The sequence below is a fragment of the Colossoma macropomum genome, unplaced genomic scaffold, assembly GCF_904425465.1.
Source record: "Colossoma macropomum unplaced genomic scaffold, Colossoma_macropomum, whole genome shotgun sequence".
NCBI lineage: Eukaryota > Metazoa > Chordata > Actinopteri > Characiformes > Serrasalmidae > Colossoma > Colossoma macropomum.
Window position 1 is genome coordinate 5772811 of NW_023494792.1, and position 20951 is coordinate 5793761.

The 20951-nt window shown below is 41.7% G+C and overlaps 6 protein-coding genes across 11 annotated transcripts in view; all 6 read left to right on the forward strand.

Annotated features, from left to right (window-relative positions):
* LOC118811456 (protocadherin alpha-C2-like) overlaps positions 1-20951 on the forward strand; it is a 170798-nt gene that overhangs the window by 91179 nt on the left and 58668 nt on the right. Inside the window, exon 1 of one of the 6 annotated variants that reach the window (XM_036575677.1) lies at positions 3076-5617. The exons of the other annotated variants lie outside the window; for them this stretch is intronic. Coding sequence (XP_036431570.1) covers positions 3242-5617 — 2376 coding nt within the window. The 5' untranslated portion in view covers positions 3076-3241. Of the gene's footprint in view, positions 1-3075; positions 5618-20951 lie in introns of those variants that run through there. 6 annotated transcript variants of the gene reach the window in all.
* On the forward strand, positions 8-2546 carry LOC118811479 (protocadherin alpha-8-like). Its single transcript, XM_036575707.1, has one exon. It carries the CDS (start codon positions 162-164, stop codon positions 2544-2546), a length of 2385 nt encoding a protein of 794 aa, XP_036431600.1. The 5' UTR covers positions 8-161.
* LOC118812509 (protocadherin alpha-2-like) lies at positions 7428-10108 on the forward strand. The gene is made up of 2 exons (XM_036577578.1): positions 7428-9950; positions 10105-10108. Exons 1-2 carry the CDS (start codon positions 7549-7551, stop codon positions 10106-10108), a joined length of 2406 nt encoding a protein of 801 aa, XP_036433471.1. The 5' UTR covers positions 7428-7548.
* LOC118811489 (protocadherin gamma-C3-like) lies at positions 10840-13263 on the forward strand. The gene has a single exon (XM_036575710.1). The coding sequence runs from the start codon at positions 10924-10926 to the stop codon at positions 13123-13125; it is 2202 nt and encodes a 733-aa protein (XP_036431603.1). The 5' UTR covers positions 10840-10923; the 3' UTR covers positions 13126-13263.
* On the forward strand, positions 14628-17159 carry LOC118812553 (protocadherin alpha-2-like). Its single transcript, XM_036577629.1, has one exon. The coding sequence runs from the start codon at positions 14742-14744 to the stop codon at positions 17157-17159; it is 2418 nt and encodes an 805-aa protein (XP_036433522.1). The 5' UTR covers positions 14628-14741.
* LOC118812579 (protocadherin gamma-A8-like) lies at positions 17893-20458 on the forward strand. The gene has a single exon (XM_036577663.1). The coding sequence runs from the start codon at positions 17996-17998 to the stop codon at positions 20456-20458; it is 2463 nt and encodes an 820-aa protein (XP_036433556.1). The 5' UTR covers positions 17893-17995.

Consider the following 20951-nt stretch of genomic DNA (forward strand, 5'->3'; position numbering starts at 1 on the left):
CTTTGTTTCGAAGACTGTGGATGCGTGTGCAATCACATATGCTCTGTTGTGTGATATTTTAGAAGAAATGTCGACCAGCATCGTGATTTCGGAGTTCAAGAAGGTTGGATTTTCTATAAATCGTATTGTGGATTGATACGCCGTCAATATCTGATGCAACAATGGCGTTACGCGGTAGACGAACATGCATTGTGAGGTATCTTGTGCTTGTCCTGTTTGAGTGCTGCTGGGACGCGGTTACGGGGCAGCTCTCCTACTCCGTGTCAGAGGAGGCGAATCCCGGGACAACAGTGGGAAATATTGCGAAGGATTTAAACCTTAATGTTCAGGAGCTGGAATCGCGAATGTTTCAGATTGTCACCGGATCGAAGAGAAAATATTTCGAGGTAAATCTAAAGACTGGGTTTCTGTATGTGAACGAGAAAATAGATAGAGAAGAGCTTTGTGCTAAAACGCTCAAGTGCACAGTCAGTGTAGAGGCAGTTATTAACAACCCTTTGAAGCTGTACCGAATGGAGATTAATATTTTGGACGTTAACGATAATGCTCCCACTTTCAGTGAAAAATCACAGACGCTGGACATCGCAGAAAACGCTCTGCCTGGTGTCAGACTCCCTCTGCCTCACGCCACCGACTTAGATGTTGGTAAAAATACTGTTAGTACGTACAAGCTAAGCTCAAATGATTACTTCACCTTAGCGACAACCAAAGGAGCAGAGCACAGCGTATCTGCTGAGTTAGTGCTGCAGAAAGCTTTAGATCGAGAGAAACAGGCTGCAATTCAGCTCATACTGACTGCTGTAGATGGAGGTACTCCCCCCAAATCAGGGACGTCGCAGATTGTTGTGAATGTTTTAGATATAAATGACAATGCGCCAGTATTCAGTAGGCCTCTCTACAAAACGTCTATTTTTGAAAATGTTCCTGTTGGCACAACAGTTGTCGTATTAAATGCGACAGACAGCGATGAAGGGACGAACAGTGAGCTTTACTACTCAATAATTAAAAGAGATCAGGATGAAATCTTACAGATTTTTGATATTGACCCAAAAACCGGAGTGATAACAATAAAGGGAGAGGTAGATTTTGAGAAAAACAATGCGTTTGAAATCCGCGTGCAAGCCAGTGACAAAGGACAGCCTCCGGTGTCTACACACTGCAAAGTGCTGGTCGAGGTCCTAGATCTAAACGACAACGCGCCCGAAATAACAGTAACATCGCTGCTACAGACTGTGAAGGAAGACGCCAAAGCTGGGACAGCTATTGCGCTCGTGTCAGTGACTGACAGAGACGGTGGTAAAAATGGCATGGTGAACTGTATTGTCTCTAACACAGCGCCCTTTAAACTTGAGACCAACTATAAAAATTATTATTCTCTAGTCGTGAATGGCCCTCTAGACAGAGAGAGCGTTTCTCAATATAACGTTACTATTATAGCTACTGATGAAGGGACCCCACCTCTCTCTAGTTCCACTGTAATTACTGTACACGTTTCTGATGTGAATGATAACCCGCCTCGCTTTCCAGAGCCCGTCATTAATGTTTATGTGAAAGAGAACAGTCAGATAGGAGCTGTAATTCATACAGTATCTGCTTTTGATCCTGATGTAGGTGATAATGCCAGAATATCATATTCACTAATAGAAAATTCTAGCCCAGTGTCATCTCTGGTGAACATAAACTCTGACAGTGGAGATATTCACAGTTTACAGTCTTTTAACTATGAAGAGATGAAAACGTTTCAGTTTAAAGTTCAGGCCACAGACTCTGGAGCTCCTCCACTGAGCAGTAACGTGAGTGTGAACGTTTTTATCCTGGATGAGAATGACAACAGTCCCGGGATTCTCGCGCCCTATTCTGAGCACGGCTCCGTTAACACCGAGAACATTCCCTATTCTGCTGAAGCGGGCTACTTTGTGGCCAAGATCAGGGCTGTAGACGCGGATTCCGGTTATAACGCGCTGCTTTCTTATCACATCTCTGAACCCAAAGGAAACAACCTATTCCGGATCGGAAGCAGCAGCGGGGAGATCAGGACTAAGAGGAGAATGAGTGACAATGATCTGAAAACCCACCCGCTGGTCATTGTGGTCTCTGATAGCGGAGAGCCCTCACTGTCAGCCACTGTGTCTATTGATGTCGTGGTGGTCGAAAGCACAGGTGACATCCAGACTCAGTTCAAACACGCTCCGATAAAGGAGGAGAGCTTCTCGGATCTAAACCTGTATCTGCTGATCGCCATTGTGTCGGTTTCAGTCATCTTTTTACTGAGCCTCATCAGTTTAATAGCAGTAAAATGCTGCAGGACAGACGGCAGTTTCAGCAGGTACAGCGCCCCGGTGATCACCACACACCCTGATGGGAGCTGGTCTTACTCCAAATCTACTCAGCAGTACGACGTGTGTTTTAGCTCCGACACTCTGAAGAGTGACGTAGTGGTTTTCCCTGCGCCATTTCCGCCTGCAGATGCGGAACTGATCAGTATTAATGGAGGAGACACTTTTACCAGAACACAGACTCTCCCTAATAAAGAGAAGGTAAGATAATAAATACTGTTTATTCTGAAGGAAACGTTGTTATGTAAGAATTTTAACAAGTTGCTAAAGAGAGTGAACGCTACAGTGTAGTGTTAAGTGCTGTCCGTGGTGCTGAAACTCCGAGATTATTATTATTATTATTATTTTTACTTTTTTGCGTTTGTAGAAATAAACGCTGTAATTCTGCAAACATTTCATAGAAGTTTATTTATTTATTTATTTATTTTATTTATTTATTCATTAATTTATGACTCACACTCAGATACTCATAATTAATTTACAGTAACGTCCATTTTCTGTACACCAACTTTACGGTCAATTTTTTATTTTACATATTTATTTTTTCTGTGTTATTTAATAGATAATGATAGATAATAATATGCGTGTGTTTGATTCGCATTATTGCTTTCCTTAAACAAAGCTAGCAGTAGTGCTTTTCCATGAACATCTACACACGATGTCGCTGTTGACCGCTGAATCGAAAATCTCTTGTGCCTCTCTCCGTGCCCCTCCCGGATAAAATGGGGAGGAGTTTTCTTTGGGCTTTGTTTCGAAGACTGTGGATGCGTGTGCAATCACATATGCTCTGTTGTGTGATATTTTAGAAGAAATGTCGACCAGCATCGTGATTTCGGAGTTCAAGAAGGTTGGATTTTCTATAAATCGTATTGTGGATTGATACGCCGTCAATATCTGATGCAACAATGGCGTTACGCGGTAGACGAACATGCATTGTGAGGTATCTTGTGCTTGTCCTGTTTGAGTGCTGCTGGGACGCGGTTACGGGGCAGCTCTCCTACTCCGTGTCAGAGGAGGCGAATCCCGGGACAACAGTGGGAAATATTGCGAAGGATTTAAACCTTAATGTTCAGGAGCTGGAATCGCGAATGTTTCAGATTGTCACCGGATCGAAGAGAAAATATTTCGAGGTAAATCTAAAGACTGGGTTTCTGTATGTGAACGAGAAAATAGATAGAGAAGAGCTTTGTGCTAAAACGCTGAAGTGCACAGTCAGTGTAGAGGCAGTTATTAACAACCCTTTGAAGCTGTACCGAATGGAGATTAATATTTTGGACGTTAACGATAATGCTCCCACTTTTAGTGAAAAATCACAGACGCTGGACATCGCAGAAAACGCTCTGCCTGGTGTCAGACTCCCTCTGCCTCACGCCACCGACTTAGATGTTGGTAAAAATACTGTTAGTACGTACAAGCTAAGCTCAAATGATTACTTCACCTTAGCGACAACCAAAGGAGCAGAGCTCAGCGTATCTGCTGAGTTAGTGCTGCAGAAAGCTTTAGACCGAGAGAAACAGGCTGCAATTCAGCTCATACTGACTGCTGTAGATGGAGGTACTCCCCCCAAATCAGGGACGTCGCAGATTGTTGTGAATGTTTTAGATACAAATGATAATGCGCCAGTATTCAGTAGGCCTCTCTACAAAACGTCTATTTTTGAAAATGTCCCCGTTGGCACAACAGTTGTCGTATTAAATGCGACAGACAGCGATGAAGGAGTGAATAGTGAGATTTCCTATTCCATAACCAAAAGAGATCAGGATGAAATCCGACAGATTTTTCATATCGATCCAAAAACTGGAGCGATAACAATAAAAGGAGAAGTAGATTTTGAGAAAAACAATGCGTTTGAAGTCCGTGTGCAAGTCAGTGACAAAGGACAGCCTCCACTGGCTGCACACTGCAAAGTGCTGGTCGAGGTCCTAGATCTGAACGATAACGCGCCCGAAATAACAGTAACATCGCTGCTACAGACTGTGAGGGAAGACGCCAAAGCTGGGACAGCTATTGCGCTCGTGTCAGTGACTGACAGAGACGGTGGTAAAAATGGCATGGTGAACTGTATTGTCTCTAACACAGCGCCCTTTAAACTTGAGACCAACTATAAAAATTATTATTCTCTAGTCGTGAATGGCCCTCTAGACAGAGAGAGCGTTTCTCAATATAACGTTACTATTATAGCTACTGATGAAGGGACCCCACCTCTCTCTAGTTCCACTGTAATTACTGTACACGTTTCTGATGTGAATGATAACCCGCCTCGCTTTCCAGAGCCCGTCATTAATGTTTATGTGAAAGAGAACAGTCAGATAGGAGCTGTAATTCATACAGTATCTGCTTTTGATCCTGATGTAGGTGATAATGCCAGAATAACATATTCATTACTCGACAATTCTAGCCCAGTTTCATCTCTGGTGAACATAAACTCTGACAGTGGAGATATTAACAGTTTACAGTCTTTTAACTATGAAGAGATGAAAACGTTTCAGTTTAAAGTTCAGGCCACAGACTCTGGAGCTCCTCCACTGAGCAGTAACGTGAGTGTGAACGTTTTTATCCTGGATGAAAATGACAACAGTCCCGGGATTCTCGCGCCCTATTCCGAGCACGGCTCCGTTAACACCGAGAACATTCCCTATTCTGCTGAAGCGGGCTACTTTGTGGCCAAGATCAGGGCTGTAGACGCGGATTCCGGTTATAACGCGCTGCTTTCTTATCACATCTCTGAACCCAAAGGAAACAATCTGTTCCGGATCGGAAGCAGCAGCGGGGAGATCAGGACTAAGAGGAGAATGAGTGACAATGACCTGAAAACCCACCCGCTGGTCACTGTGGTCTCTGATAGCGGAGAGCCCTCACTGTCAGCCACTGTGTCTATTGATGTTGTGGTGGTCGAAAGCACAGGTGACATCCAGACTCAGTTCAAACACGCTCCGATAAAGGAGGAGAGCTTCTCGGATCTAAACCTGTATCTGCTGATCGCCATTGTGTCGGTTTCAGTCATCTTTTTACTGAGCCTCATCAGTTTAATAGCAGTAAAATGCTGCAGGACAGACGGCAGTTTCAGCAGGTACAGCGCCCCAGTGATCACCACTCACCCTGATGGGAGCTGGTCTTACTCCAAATCTACTCAGCAGTACGACGTGTGTTTTAGCTCTGACACTCTGAAGAGTGACGTAGTAGTTTTCCCTTCGCCATTTCCGCCTGCAGATGCGGAACTGATCAGTATTAATGGAGGAGACACTTTTACCAGAACACAGACTCTCCCCAATACAGAGAAGGTAAGAAAAAATAATTTAATGTAAAATATGAAAAAGAACATTGTCATGTATTTTTTTTTATTTTTATTATTATTATTTTTTTTTTTTTGTGAAAGTTTCCATTAGGTTACTTTGGTATGCTGGCGTATGAGGTCTGTGCTGTGTAGGCTATCAGTGTGGCGCTGTAATGATGCTGAAATGTTTATTTGTTGCGTGTTGGTACATGTTGTTTTAATATAGGTATAGTTCAGCTGTTTGAACACACACACACACACACACACACACACACACACACACACACACAAATACACGTACTTTGGTTCTCCTTACCTTTTCTAGACCGGCCCACTGCTGCAGCTCCTCACATTGACATTCAAAGAAGTCTTTTACTATCTTTTCTTATTTATTATTATTTTTATTTTAATTTTGCGTCATCTTTTAGTAATGTTCAGATTTTTAATCACCCCTGTATAATTTCTCCATCTCTCTCTAGCTGGCCTTCACGGTTTAACTATCCTCGTTATTTTAATTGTTCTGTCTTTTGGGGGCGGCAACGGCATTTGCGTGATTGGCCAGTGGCCATAGCCTGAGAAGACAGTTGGCTCCTAACGTGTATGAATAGTTGCACTCTAGTATTCACCCAGCACAGGGCGTTTGTCCCAGGCGGTGTCCATTAATTTTATATAGGACTACATTAGAAAAGTCCGAGGTCACTGTCCATGGTTCTGAACATTTGGCAGTTTTCTTTAATTGGCACTTGAGACTACCTGCTTGACTAATTATTAATGGCAGTTTTTTGTAGTTATCCCATCATTGCGAGCAGTCATTATTAATTAATGATCTTATTTTATTCTTTTTGATTCACTTTTTTTTTGCAATAACATATGAAATGTAGATTTATGCACATTATGAATGTGTTAAAAGACAAAACAGTGAAACAAGTGATTCACTGAATTTACTTGATTCAAATGTAAGCATCATTTTCACCTGAAGAAAACATACTGCATCAACTTCATTTTGTTTCAGCATACCTACTACTGGTACATTTGCAATTGTTGTGTTGGCTTAATAGAGTTAATTCCTAAAGATATAACAGATTCACTTGGATCAGTGATATTCAGTGCAGCACTCTTTCAGTGTAGGCTGTTGCTAATGTAGAATATTTGATAATGAAAGATTTTATTGAGTATAAGAAGTTTTTACATATTTCTTTGCTAAATAATCAATTTTTATTTTCAGCCTTACCGGAGGAGTGTTGCTAATCATTTATTTGCAAATAATTGAAATATGGTGGTATGACTGTACTTGGATGTTCCACTTTAGGTTCTTTATAGGTGCTCACAATGTCTTTAACTGGCATTCAACTAAATATCTATTAAGTTAATCTTAACTTCTAACTCTAAATATGTGTGCTCTACTAACCATAATCCTAACATTTTTCGTAGTTAGTTATGTTTGACCAGATAGCTTTTTAACACTTTAGGCATTCATATAGAGAAACATCAAGATAAACGATGACCAGGTTGTTTTACATATATAAAATAGAAAGAAAAGGTTTCAACGGTATACATCTCCAAATGTTAGAGTACCGTTCTCGAGACATTTTGAGACATTGCATACTTTAGGTCTCATTCATACACACAGTATGAGCAAGCTGCATGGTGCAATGGTGCTCTGTTGAAAATAGGTGCTGTACATACACTGGGCACAAGGAGTCGCTGTAGACCACAGAAATGAGAAATCGCGTTTGCGTTCTTAAGCTCCTCCTAACGGGTGGCTAACAGAGGAGAAGAGCGAGCCTCCGTGCTTTGTTCAGTGAAGTGGAGTGAGGTGAACACAGTGAGGGACCGACTCTGTGCTCAATCGCAACATCGGGTATTTTTTTGCGGAAATCTCACCCAGAAAAATGAGAGCGTTTGGATGTTAGTTTCTCTGAGTCGTGTTCAGCCGCAATGGCTTGTTATGGACGAAGACAGAGGGTGTGGATTTGGTTTGTCCGGTTGCTTTGTTTTCTGGACGTGTGCGCTGCGCAGACATCTTACTCCGTCTCGGAGGAGGTCGATAAAGGGACAATTGTGGGAAATATCGCAAAGGATTTACACATAAATGTACAAGAACTCGAGTCGAGAGGACTGCGGATTGTATCGGGACACAGTAAGAGATATTTTGATGTGAATTTAAAAACGGGAGTGCTCTTTGTCAATGAGAGGATAAACAGAGAGGAGCTTTGTGGTAACGCAGCCAAGTGCTCTATGAATATCGAAGCCATATTAAGTGACCCTATGCATCTGCAGCGAGTTGAAGTAAATATTTTAGACGTAAATGATAATGCGCCATCTTTCCATGAAACTTTGTACATTCTTAATATTTCTGAAGTAGCATATACTGGAGAAAGATTTCCTTTACCAGTAGCAAGCGACGCAGATTCAGGCAGTAATTCTATTAAGAACTATAAGCTCAGCTCGAATGAACACTTCTCTCTGGATGTGCAGAGTGGTGGAGAGCAGAGTGTATCTGCTGAGTTAGTACTACAGAAAGCTTTAGATCGAGAAAAACAGGCTGTGATACAGCTCACACTGACCGCAGTGGACGGAGGAAAACCTGCTAAATCTGGTACACTACGAATAGTAGTGAATGTTGAAGATGCGAATGATAATATACCGTCTTTTAGTAAACCGCTTTATAAAGTCCGTGTGGCTGAAAACAGTCCATTGGGAAGCACTGTAATTAAACTGGAAGCTACAGATTTAGACGAGGGTGTAAACGGAGAACTAGTGTACTCTATATCAGCGGGAGGGAGTTCAAAGATCTCTGATCAGTTTGCAATAGACACAGTAACTGGTGAAATTACTATAAAGGGAAAGTTGGATCATGAAGAAAATCCAGCATATGAAATTCGTGCGCAGGCGAGAGACAAAGGCACCCCCTCCCGAGTGACACACTGTAAAGTGCTGGTTGAAGTTCTGGACGTTAACGACAACGCACCAGAGATCACTGTGTCGTCTGTGATGAGTCCAGTAAAAGAGGACTCTACATTAGGCACAGTAGTGGCGTTAGTTACAGTGACAGATAAAGACAGTGGAAAAAATGGAGAGGCTAAAGCACACGTTTCAGATTCTGTTCCATTTAAGCTGAAACCATCCTACAAAAATTACTATTCGTTAGTTGTCGATGGTCCTTTAGACAGAGAGAGAACATCTCAGTATAACATTACTATAACAGCTACTGATGAAGGGACCCCACCACTTTCCAACACCAGTTTTATTATTGTGGATGTTTCTGATGTGAATGACAACCCGCCGCGTTTTCCAGAGCCCGTCATTAATGTTTATGTGAAAGAGAACAGTCAGATAGGAGCTGTAATTCATACAGTATCTGCTTTTGATCCTGATGTGGGTGACAGTGCTAAATTATCATATTCACTAATAGAAAATTTCAGCCCAGTATCATCTCTGGTGAACATAAACTCTGACAGTGGAGATATTCACAGTTTACAGTCTTTTAACTATGAAGAGATGAAAACGTTTCAGTTTAAAGTTCAGGCCACAGACTCTGGAGCTCCTCCACTGAGCAGTAACGTGAGTGTGAACGTTTTTATCCTGGATGAGAATGACAACAGTCCCGGGATTCTCGCGCCCTATTCTGAGCACGGCTCCGTTAACACCGAGAACATTCCCTATTCTGCTGAAGCGGGCTACTTTGTGGCCAAGATCAGGGCTGTAGACGCGGATTCCGGTTATAACGCGCTGCTTTCTTATCACATCTCTGAACCCAAAGGAAACAACCTGTTCCGGATCGGAAGCAGCAGCGGGGAGATCAGGACTAAGAGGAGAATGAGTGACAATGACCTGAAAACCCACCCGCTGGTCATTGTGGTCTCTGATAGCGGAGAGCCCCCACTGTCAGCCACTGTGTCTATTGATGTCGTGGTGGTCGAAAGCACAGGTGACATCCAGACTCGGTTCAAACACGCTCCGATAAAGGAGGAGAGCTTCTCGGATCTAAACCTGTATCTGCTGATCGCCATTGTGTCGGTTTCAGTCATCTTTTTACTGAGCCTCATCAGTTTAATAGCAGTAAAATGCTGCAGGACAGACGGCAGTTTCAGCAGGTACAGCGCCCCAGTGATCACCACACACCCTGATGGGAGCTGGTCTTACTCCAAATCTACTCAGCAGTACGACGTGTGTTTTAGCTCCGACACTCTGAAGAGTGACGTAGTGGTTTTCCCTGCGCCATTTCCGCCTGCAGATGCGGAACTGATCAGTATTAATGGAGGAGACACTTTTACCAGAACACAGACTCTCCCTAATAAAGAGAAGGTAAGGAAAAATAATTTTAAAATATGTCTAAGGTATACCGTTCACTTTTCTGTTTGGCCATTTTGGCACGTTGAAAAATGAGACTGGCGCAGGGTCCGGTGCTGTCCGTGGTGCTGAAACAAGAATTTACATTTACATATTCATTATGTTGTTGTGTCTTGCTCCTTCCTTCACATTAATTCACAGGTGAGCGTTTCTACAGCATTTTCATACACAATCTTTAAATTGTGTTATAACAGTATTGTATTTTTCTCTGTTGTTCCAGTAATGAACATCCTGCTTTTATGCTTAGCTTCTTAAATAGTGAATATCATATAAGTTTTACTATTAACTGCATATCACCATTTTTAATAATTTCTCCATCCTGGTGTGTTACTTTCTAAATTGATGTGACAAAGGTTTGGGATTATTTCAGTTGAAATATATTTTTAACTTATCCTTTTCCGAAATATAATGAAAGCATTTTCTTGTTTTGGTTCCTTCTATCTTGTTTCACTTTTTCTAGTTAATGCATAACATTTACAGAAAAAAGGTGAATACAATCGACTCTATATTTTGCGTTTTACGTGTCATATTTGATATTTCCTTTGGGCAATATTAAACATATATACATGCGCGATATGGGTTTTTGCATCTTTTATCAGTTTTTTAGTACGTAGTGGGAAAAGAACATGTTAGGAGAAGTTTGAATTTGGGTTGTTATTTTTTGGAGCGTGTTGATAAGTAATGCAGGACTGTTTGACTGTATTTGATGCTTTGCATTGCATAGACTTTTGGAGGTGCATTCCGGAAGTTTCCACACGGTGTCACCAACGATCTGTGCTTGTATTTCTCTTGATCCACACTCCGCCTTTTTTGGGGCAGGGCGTTTATGTTCTTTCAGGGCTTTGTTCAGACGGTGCTACAACAAGGAAGGTTTTTATGAGCTGTCTCAGAAATGGATTAAAACACAGAACAATTCGCATGGATTTCTGCGTTGTTTTTTGGATGTTTTGACAGTGGAATATGGCAGAAATGGTCGAAACAGCATATCTGTCGTGGATTATTTTTGCTTGGGCTTGGTGTCTTCTCAGCATAGTGAATGGGCAGGTTGTGTACTCCGTATCGGAGGAGAGCAATCCGGGGACAACGGTGGGTCATTTAGCCAAAGATTTGAACCTCAATGTACAAGACTTGGAGCTCCGGGGATTTCAGCTTGTTTCGGGACCTAATACAAGGTATTTCGATTTAAATATGAAAACTGGAGTTCTTCATATTAAAGACAGATTAGACCGTGAAGAGCTGTGTGGACGGACTTCGAAATGTGCCTTGGAATTAGAGGCTATTGTTAATTCACCGTTGAATATGTATCGTTTTGAGGTGAATGTGTTAGACATAAATGACCACGCGCCAACATTTCGCTCTGCAAAAAGAGAACTGAATATTTCTGAATCTGCTACTCTTGGAGACAGATTTGCATTACCGAGTGCGTATGATCCTGATGTGGGCAGTAACTCGGTAAAGAGCTACAAGCTGAGCCCGAATGAACACTTCTCTCTGGATGTACAGAGCGGAGGAGAGCAGAGTGTATCTGCTGAGTTGGTGCTGCAGAAAGCTTTAGACCGAGAGAAACAGCCTGTGGTCCAGCTCATACTGACCGCTGTAGACGGAGGGAAACCTCCCAGATCAGGGACTTTAAATATAAAAGTAAATGTAATGGATGTGAATGATAACACCCCCGTGTGCGATAAACCACTTTATAAGGCTCGAATTTCGGAAAATTCACCATCTGGCACATCTGTTATTACAGTTCATGCGAATGATGCGGATGACGGGCCGAATGGAGAAATTGTTTATTCGTTCGTAAATCACGATAATGACGGAATAATTGATTCTTTCGCCATTAATTCTGAAAGCGGTGAAATCACAGTGAAGGGAGAGCTGGACCACGAGATAAACAGTGCAGCTGAAATACGAGTCCAGGCAAAAGACAAAGGGCCAAATCCGAGGTCAGCGTTTTGCAAAATACTAGTTGAAATACTTGATGTCAATGATAATTATCCAGAAATATCTGTAACATCACTAGTTAACGTCGTTACAGAAGATTCGCCAGACGGAACAATGGTCGGTTTACTAACAGTCAAAGATAAGGATGCCAATAAAAACGGTGCTGCCATGCTAAAGTTAGAAGGATCTGTACCTTTTACTCTACAGAATACCTATAAAAATAGATATTCTTTAACTGTGAAAGGACATCTAGACAGAGAAACGGTGGCTCAATATAATATCACTATTATAGCGAATGATGAAGGGACCCCACCTCTCTCCAGCTCCTCTGTACTTACTGTTCAAGTTTCTGATGTGAATGACAACCCGCCGCGCTTTCCAGAGCCCGTCATTAATGTTTATGTGAAAGAAAACAGTCAGATAGGAGCTGTAATTCATACAGTATCTGCTTTTGATCCTGATGTAGGTGACAATGCCAGAATAACATATTCGTTGCTAGAAAACTCTAAAAGCACCTCAGTTTCATCTCTGGTGAACATAAACTCTGACAGTGGAGATATTCACAGTTTACAGTCTTTTAACTATGAAGAGATGAAAACGTTTCAGTTTAAAGTTCAGGCCACAGACTCTGGAGCTCCTCCACTGAGCAGTAACGTGAGTGTGAACGTTTTTATCCTGGATGAGAATGACAACAGTCCCGGGATTCTCGCGCCCTATTCTGAGCACGGCTCCGTTAACACCGAGAACATTCCCTATTCTGCTGAAGCGGGCTACTTTGTGGCCAAGATCAGAGCTGTAGACGCGGATTCCGGTTATAACGCGCTGCTTTCTTATCACATCTCTGAACCCAAAGGAAACAACCTGTTCCGGATCGGAAGCAGCAGCGGGGAGATCAGGACTAAGAGGAGAATGAGTGACAATGACCTGAAAACCCACCCGCTGGTCATTGTGGTCTCTGATAGCGGAGAGCCCTCACTGTCAGCCACTGTGTCTATTGATGTTGTGGTGGTCGAAAGCACAGGTGACATCCAGACTCAGTTCAAACACGCTCCGATAAAGGAGGAGAGCTTCTCGGATCTAAACCTGTATCTGCTGATCGCCATTGTGTCGGTTTCAGTCATCTTTTTACTGAGCCTCATCAGTTTTAATAGCAGTAAAATGCTGCAGGACAGACGGCAGTTTCAGCAGGTACAGCGCCCCAGTGATCACCACACACCCTGATGGGAGCTGGTCTTACTCCAAATCCACTCAGCAGTACGACGTGTGTTTTAGCTCCGACACTCTGAAGAGTGACGTAGTGGTTTTCCCTGCGCCATTTCCGCCTGCAGATGCGGAACTGATCAGTATTAATGGAGGAGACACTTTTACCAGAACACAGACTCTCCCTAATACAGATAAGGTAAGAAGTGAAATTTTTACCTGCTTGTCTGGTATGTTCTAATTTCATCTTCAGGATGTTTTGAATCATTTTTGTCCAGTGGTGCCATTTTTAAAGTCATTTTTCTCTTATTTTTGCTGCGCATCTGACTTATGTTTATGAACATGTCACCGTGACTGTGCCTTCAAATATTTCAAAATCTTTACGGTTCTGTTTTCCGGTTTTGTTTAATGTTAGACCTACAGAATACATTTTATTGGCTATTTCATTGTGCTCATTACATCAGTTAGAACATTTGTCCTATAACATACTACGTCTTATACAAATTGTACACATATTGTATGATCCACTGTCTTTTGGTAGAGTCGAAGATAATATTTTTAGTTTGTAGTGTATAATTTATTTTTTTTTCCGAGTAGTAATAGAGAATGGTGCTGTCCGTGGTGCTGATTTCTTCTTACGAGCTCTTAGGTCCACAGGCTCCATTTGTATGTTTTAATAATGATTAAGCATTTCTTTACAAGTTTTTTCAATATGCATGTACGTTGTGTGAAGTCTGTTTGGTCTCTTTATTGCTTTCTTGAGGTTTTCGTGGTGCGAATGCGATCACAGCAGTTTCTTTATTCACTTCTGATCAGGGCTACATCATTTTTATTTTTTCCACTTTCCCCTTTTCATGCCATCATTCACATTTTGAAATATTTTCAATATCTGTAGGATTAGTTAGACTCATTATTTATAGTAGACTTTTTGCATCTCGGTTTCATAAATATTCATTCTAAAAACTAATGTTGTTATTATTATTATTATTATTATTATTATTTTACTTTAAAATAAGCAAGCTTGCTGCCTTAAAATTTTAGTTTTATTGACTTTCGAATTATGATTTAACAGAATGTAACGCAGATGAGTATTGCTCTGTTGACGTACTAGTTGTTCAATAAACCTGAAATTTCAAGACAGCTAATTTACTCACTTTTATAAGCTAAAATGATTTGCTTGTTAAGTTCTTTCTGGAAAATGAAAATAAATAAATGATGTTAACTAATAATAGCTTATAAATTCTTCTATCATATAAATCATTATTTTATACATCCACAATATGCTAGAATTAAATAATGCAAAATCAACAGTTTTATTTTTTTCAAACAAACGTAAATAATTTCTACACTTCAATTAGAAGGTTTCATAATATGGCTTGCACTGTATTTGTGCACGTGGTGTCGCTCTAGACCATGAAAGTGAGAAAAGTGGTGACGTCCTCAGGCTCCTCCTCTGATGTGGTCAGTTGAGCAGAGCAGGGAACTCCGCGCTTTGTTCGTTGAATCACGGGTTGGTGGAAACAATAGCCAAGCTTCGCTGTAGACTGAATATAAGAAAAAGAATTATAATGATGGAATTATTGAAAGATTGATTACGAGACGTGAGTGTCGTCCTGTCTAATGCTTCTCCTGCCGCAATGGTCTCTCCCGGACAAAGAAAGAGGCTGTGGACTTTATGCTTCGCACCGCTTTGCTTCTTGGAATTGTGCGCTGCGCAGATTTTGTACTCCATTTCGGAAGAGATCAGTAAAGGGACATTTGTAGGAAATATCGCAAAAGATTTAAACATTAACGCGCATGAGCTGGAGTCGAGAGGACTGCGGATCGTATCGGGGCACAGTAAGAGGTATTTTGATGTGAATTCGAAAACGGGAGTGCTCTTTGTCAATGAGAGGATAGACAGAGAGGAGCTGTGTGGTAATGCAGAAAAGTGTTCGGTGAATATAGAAGCTATTCTTAGCAACCCTATGCAGCTTCACAGAATAGAGTTGAATATTTTGGACATAAATGACAATGCGCCATCTTTCCATGAAATGCTGTACACGCTTAATATAACCGAGTTAACGTATGCTGGAGAAAGATTTCCATTACCAGTAGCAAGCGACGCAGATTCGGCTAGTAATTCTGTTAAGAGCTACAAGCTGAGCCCAAATGAACACTTCTCTCTGGATGTGCAGAGTGGTGGAGAGCAGAGTGTATCTGCTGAGTTAGTACTACAGAAAGCTTTAGATCGAGAAAAACAGGCTGTGATACAGCTCATACTGACTGCGTTAGACGGAGGAAAACCTCCTAGATCTGGTACACTGCAGATAGTGATAAATGTTGAGGATGTGAATGATAACACTCCTGCTTTCAGTAAACGGCTTTATAAAGTCCGTGTGGCTGAAAACAGTCCATTGGGAAGCACTGTAACTAAACTGGAAGCTACAGATTTAGACGAGGGTGTAAACGGAGAGCTAGTGTACTCTATATCAACGAGAGGGAGTTCAAAGATCTCTGATCAGTTTGCAATAGACTCAGTAACTGGTGAAATTACTATAAAGGGAAAGTTGGATCATGAAGAAAATCCAGCATATGAAATTCGTGCGCAGGCGAGAGACAAAGGCACCCCCTCCCGAGTGACACACTGTAAAGTGCTGGTTGAAGTTCTGGACGTTAACGACAACGCACCAGAGATCACTGTATCGTCTGTGATGAGTCCAGTAAAAGAGGACTCTACATTAGGCACAGTAGTGGCGTTAGTTACAGTGACAGATAAAGACAGTGGAAAAAATGGAGAGGCTAAAGCACACGTTTCAGATTCTGTTCCATTTAAGCTGAAACCATCCTACAAAAATTACTATTCGTTAGTTGTCGATGGTCCTTTAGACAGAGAGAGAACATCTCAGTATAACATTACTATAACAGCTACTGATGAGGGAACCCCACCACTTTCCAACACCAGTTTTATTATTGTGGATGTTTCTGATGTGAATGACAACCCGCCGCGCTTTCCAGAGCCCGTCATTAATGCTTATGTGAAAGAAAACAGTCAGATAGGAGCTGTAATTCATACAGTATCTGCTTTTGATCCTGATGTAGGTGACAATGCCAGAATAACATATTCGTTGCTAGAAAACTCTAAAAGCTCCTCAGTAACATCTCTGGTGAACATAAACTCTGACAGTGGAGATATTCACAGTTTACAGTCTTTTAACTATGAAGAAATGAAAACGTTTCAGTTTAAAGTTCAGGCCACAGACTCTGGAGCTCCTCCACTGAGCAGTAACGTGAGTGTGAACGTTTTTATCCTGGATGAGAATGACAACAGTCCCGGGATTCTCGCGCCCTATTCTGAGCACGGCTCCGTTAACACCGAGAACATTCCCTATTCTGCTGAAGCGGGCTACTTTGTGGCCAAGATCAGGGCTGTAGACGCGGATTCCGGTTATAACGCGCTGCTTTCTTATCACATCTCTGAACCCAAAGGAAACAACCTGTTCCGGATCGGAAGCAGCAGCGGGGAGATCAGGACTAAGAGGAGAATGAGTGACAATGACCTGAAAACCCACCCGCTGGTCATTGTGGTCTCTGATAGCGGAGAGCCCTCACTGTCAGCTACTGTGTCTATTGATGTCGTGGTGGTCGAAAGCACAGGTGACATCCAGACTCAGTTCAAACACGCTCAGATAAAGGAGGAGAGCTTCTCGGATCTAAACCTGTATCTGCTGATCGCCATTGTGTCGGTTTCAGTCATCTTTTTACTGAGCCTCATCAGTTTAATAGCAGTAAAATGCTGCAGGACAGACGGCAGTTTCAGCAGGTACAGCGCCCCAGTGATCACCACTCACCCTGATGGGAGCTGGTCTTACTCCAAATCCACTCAGCAGTACGACGTGTGTTTTAGCTCCGATACTCTGAAGAGTGACGTAGTGGTTTTCCCTGCGCCATTTCCGCCTGCAGATGCGGAGCTGATCAGTATTAATGGAGGAGACACTTTTACCAGAACACAGACTCTCCCTAATACAGAGAAGGTAAGATTAGACCCGTGTATGTTGCGTTACTGGTGTTTTTAATCTGTAAACTTTTAAATCGAAGAGATTTCAGTGCATAATGACTTTAGATATTTTATATGTGGTTCCCTGTTTTTCCACGTGATCACATGAACTGAGTAAGCTTGTTTTTTGTTCGCTGTCCATGGTTCTGAAACGCAGTTATTTATATATATATATATATATATATATATATATATATATATATATATATATATATATGTATATATATAATTTCTGCTGTGCTGCTATATTATTAGAAGCTAATGTTGACTTGTGAATGTACTGACTCACGTTCAAGTTTGAAATGGTTTCTCTTACTTTCTGTAGAATTTTTCGAGCGTGTTTTTTTTATCTTTGTTCTCTGGTTTTTACTGTCATACTCTATCACTGCTTGATTTGTCATATGTGTTTCAGTAATCTTAGATGAAGCCCAGGGCATTTACTTTATCTTCTCTTTTATTTAAATGATTGAACAGGACGCATTGCAGCGAAAGTATTTGATATTTAAATTAGTCATCTACTCTTCTTTTTAGAGCACATTTGCATTTTTATTTCTTGGATGATTTCATTACTATATCACTTTCTTCATATAATCTTCAATGTGTGTTTTTGTAGTCCATACATTTCCACAAGGCGTCACTAGCTCCCTACACTTACCGCTTCCTCAGTTTCACGAGACTCCTCCTCGTCTGGGGGCAGGGCGTGCACATTGGAGCAGCTAGCGCAGGGCTTTGTTCGGGCGACGCAACAACAACTAAAATATTTTCCTCTGTCCGAGCGGTGGATTAATGTATACAGTGATGCGCTCGGATTTCAATGTTGTCTGGATGATGATCTGGTAGTGGAATTTGGACAAAATGATCGACCGAGGATCTCTCTCACGGATCATTTTTACTTCGCTTTGTTGTCTTTTCAGCATTGTGAATGGGCAGATTGTGTACTCTGTATCGGAGGAGAGTAATCCGGGCACTACAGTGGGTAATTTAGCCAAAGATCTGAACCTCAATGTTCAAGACTTGGAGCTTCGTGGATTTCAGATCGTTTCGGGACCTAATACGAGATATTTCGATGTTAATGTGAAAACGGGAACTCTGCTTCTGAAAGAGAGGATAGATAGAGAGGACATATGCGGACGCAGCTCGAAGTGCTCGCTAGAGCTGGAGGCCATCGCTAAATCGCCATTAAACATGTACAGGTTTGAAGTTAATGTTTTAGATATCAATGACAATGCACCTGAATTTCGCTTGCCTATATTATCGCTAAATATATCTGAGGCTGCTGTACCGGGTGAAAGATTTGCGTTACCGAGTGCATATGATGCTGATGTGGGCAGTAACTCGGTTAAGAGCTATAAGCTGAGCCCGAATGAACACTTCTCTCTGGATGTACAGAGCGGAGGAGAGCAGAGTGTATCTGCTGAGCTTGTGCTGCAAAAAGCTTTAGACCGAGAGAAACAGCCTGTGATTCAGCTCACATTGACCGCCATAGACGGAGGAAAACCTCCACGAACTGGGACCATAAAGATCAATGTAGATGTAATAGATGTAAATGATAATGTTCCTGTCTTTAGTAAACCGCTGTACAAAACACAGATACCAGAAAACGCACCGCCTGGAACTTCAGTTATCACTGTTCATGCAGAGGACGCTGATGCAGGATTAAACGGAGAGGTGGTGTATAGTTTCATAAATCATAATAATGACAAGAATATTGAGTCATTCCAGATTGACAGAGTAACTGGTGAAATAACGGTGAAGGGGCAGCTAGATCACGAGACAAGCAGCGCAGTTGAAATTCGAGTACAGGCGAGAGACAATGGACACACACCTCGGGCTGCGCACAGCAAAGTTTTGATTGAAATTATTGATGTTAACGACAATGTACCTGAAATATCTGTAACTTCTTTAGAAAACAATGTGAAAGAGGGATCACTTAAGGGAACAATGGTGGCACTTATAACAGTGAAAGATGAAGATGCTGGCCAAAATGGGGCCATAAAACTGAAAATACTCGATGCTGTTCCTTTCAGAATACAGAACGCATACAAAAATAAATACTCATTAGAAGTAGATGGTCATTTAGACAGAGAGAGAACATCTCAGTATGACATCAGTTTGATTGCCACTGATGAAGGGACCCCACCTCTCTCTAGTTCCACTGTAATTACTGTACACGTTTCTGATGTGAATGATAACCCACCGCGCTTTCCAGAGCCCGTCATTAATGTTTATGTGAAAGAAAACAGTCAGATAGTAGCTGTTATTCATACAGTATCTGCTTTTGATCCTGATGTTGGTGATAATGCCAGAATAACATATTCATTACTTGACAATTCTAGCCCAGTTTCATCTCTGGTGAACATAAACTCCGCCAGTGGAGATATTAACAGTTTACAGTCTTTTAACTATGAAGAGATGAAAACGTTTCAGTTTAAAGTTCAGGCCACAGACTCTGGAGCTCCTCCACTGAGCAGTAATGTGAGTGTGAACGTTTTTATCCTGGATGAGAATGACAACAGTCCCGGGATTCTCGCTCCCTATTCTGAGCACGGCTCCGTTAACACCGAGAACATTCCCTATTCTGCTGAAGCGGGCTACTTTGTGGCCAAGATCAGGGCTGTAGACGCGGATTCCGGTTATAACGCGCTGCTTTCTTATCACATCTCTGAACCCAAAGGAAACAATCTGTTCCGGATCGGAAGCAGCAGCGGGGAGATCAGGACTAAGAGGAGAATGAGTGACAATGACCTGAAAACCCACCCGCTGGTCATTGTGGTCTCTGATAGCGGAGAGCCCTCACTGTCAGCCACTGTGTCTATTGATGTCGTGGTGGTCGAAAGTACAGGTGACATCCAGACTCAGTTCAAACACGCTCCGATAAAGGAGGAGAGCTTCTCGGATCTAAATCTGTATCTGCTGATCGCCACTGTGTCGGTTTCAGTCATCTTTTTACTGAGCCTCATCAGTTTAATAGCAGTAAAATGCTGCAGGACAGACGGCAGTTTCAGCAGGTACAGCGCCCCGGTGATCACCACACACCCTGATGGGAGCTGGTCTTACTCCAAATCCACTCAGCAGTACGACGTGTGTTTTAGCTCCGACACTCTGAAGAGTGACGTAGTGGTTTTCCCTGCGCCATTTCCGCCTGCAGATGCGGAACTGATCAGTATTAATGGAGGAGACACGTTTACCAGAACACAGACTCTCCCTAATAAAGAGAAGGTAAGAAGCCGGCTACCTTTAATGTCACCAATTTGTATGATTATGGAGCATAATTTTACAGGTCTTCATAGCCTCCAGTATTATCCGTTACCAGTATAGGGTCCGAGAACCTTGGTTTCAAAGGCTATTTAAAAAATTCCAGTACTTATTATTATTATTATTATTATTATTATTATTATTATTGTTGTTGTAGGTGATAATAGAAGAATTAACAGCAGGAGCAGCAGCAGCAGCAGCAGTAGTAGTAGTAGTAGTAGTAGTAATAATAATAATATAATAATAATAATAACATTAAAAAAGGTCCGTAGATGTAGAAAATTCTCCTTTTCTCTTGTATTTCTTTGTTTTGCTATGATTTATACGTCATCATCAGATCACATTTACTACGAAAACGATTCCATCAACTGGTCTTTCTATATGCTGTGCATTGGTTTACAGTGTTCATAGATATTTCAAATGTATTTTGTCATATGTGGACTCAATTAATGCAGGTGTAGTTTCACACAAAGTGATTCATAAGACCAATATATTTCTAACTTTTTTTTATCAGTGATTGTCTGCCTCCTCTACTTTTATAAGTTCTCTCAGACTT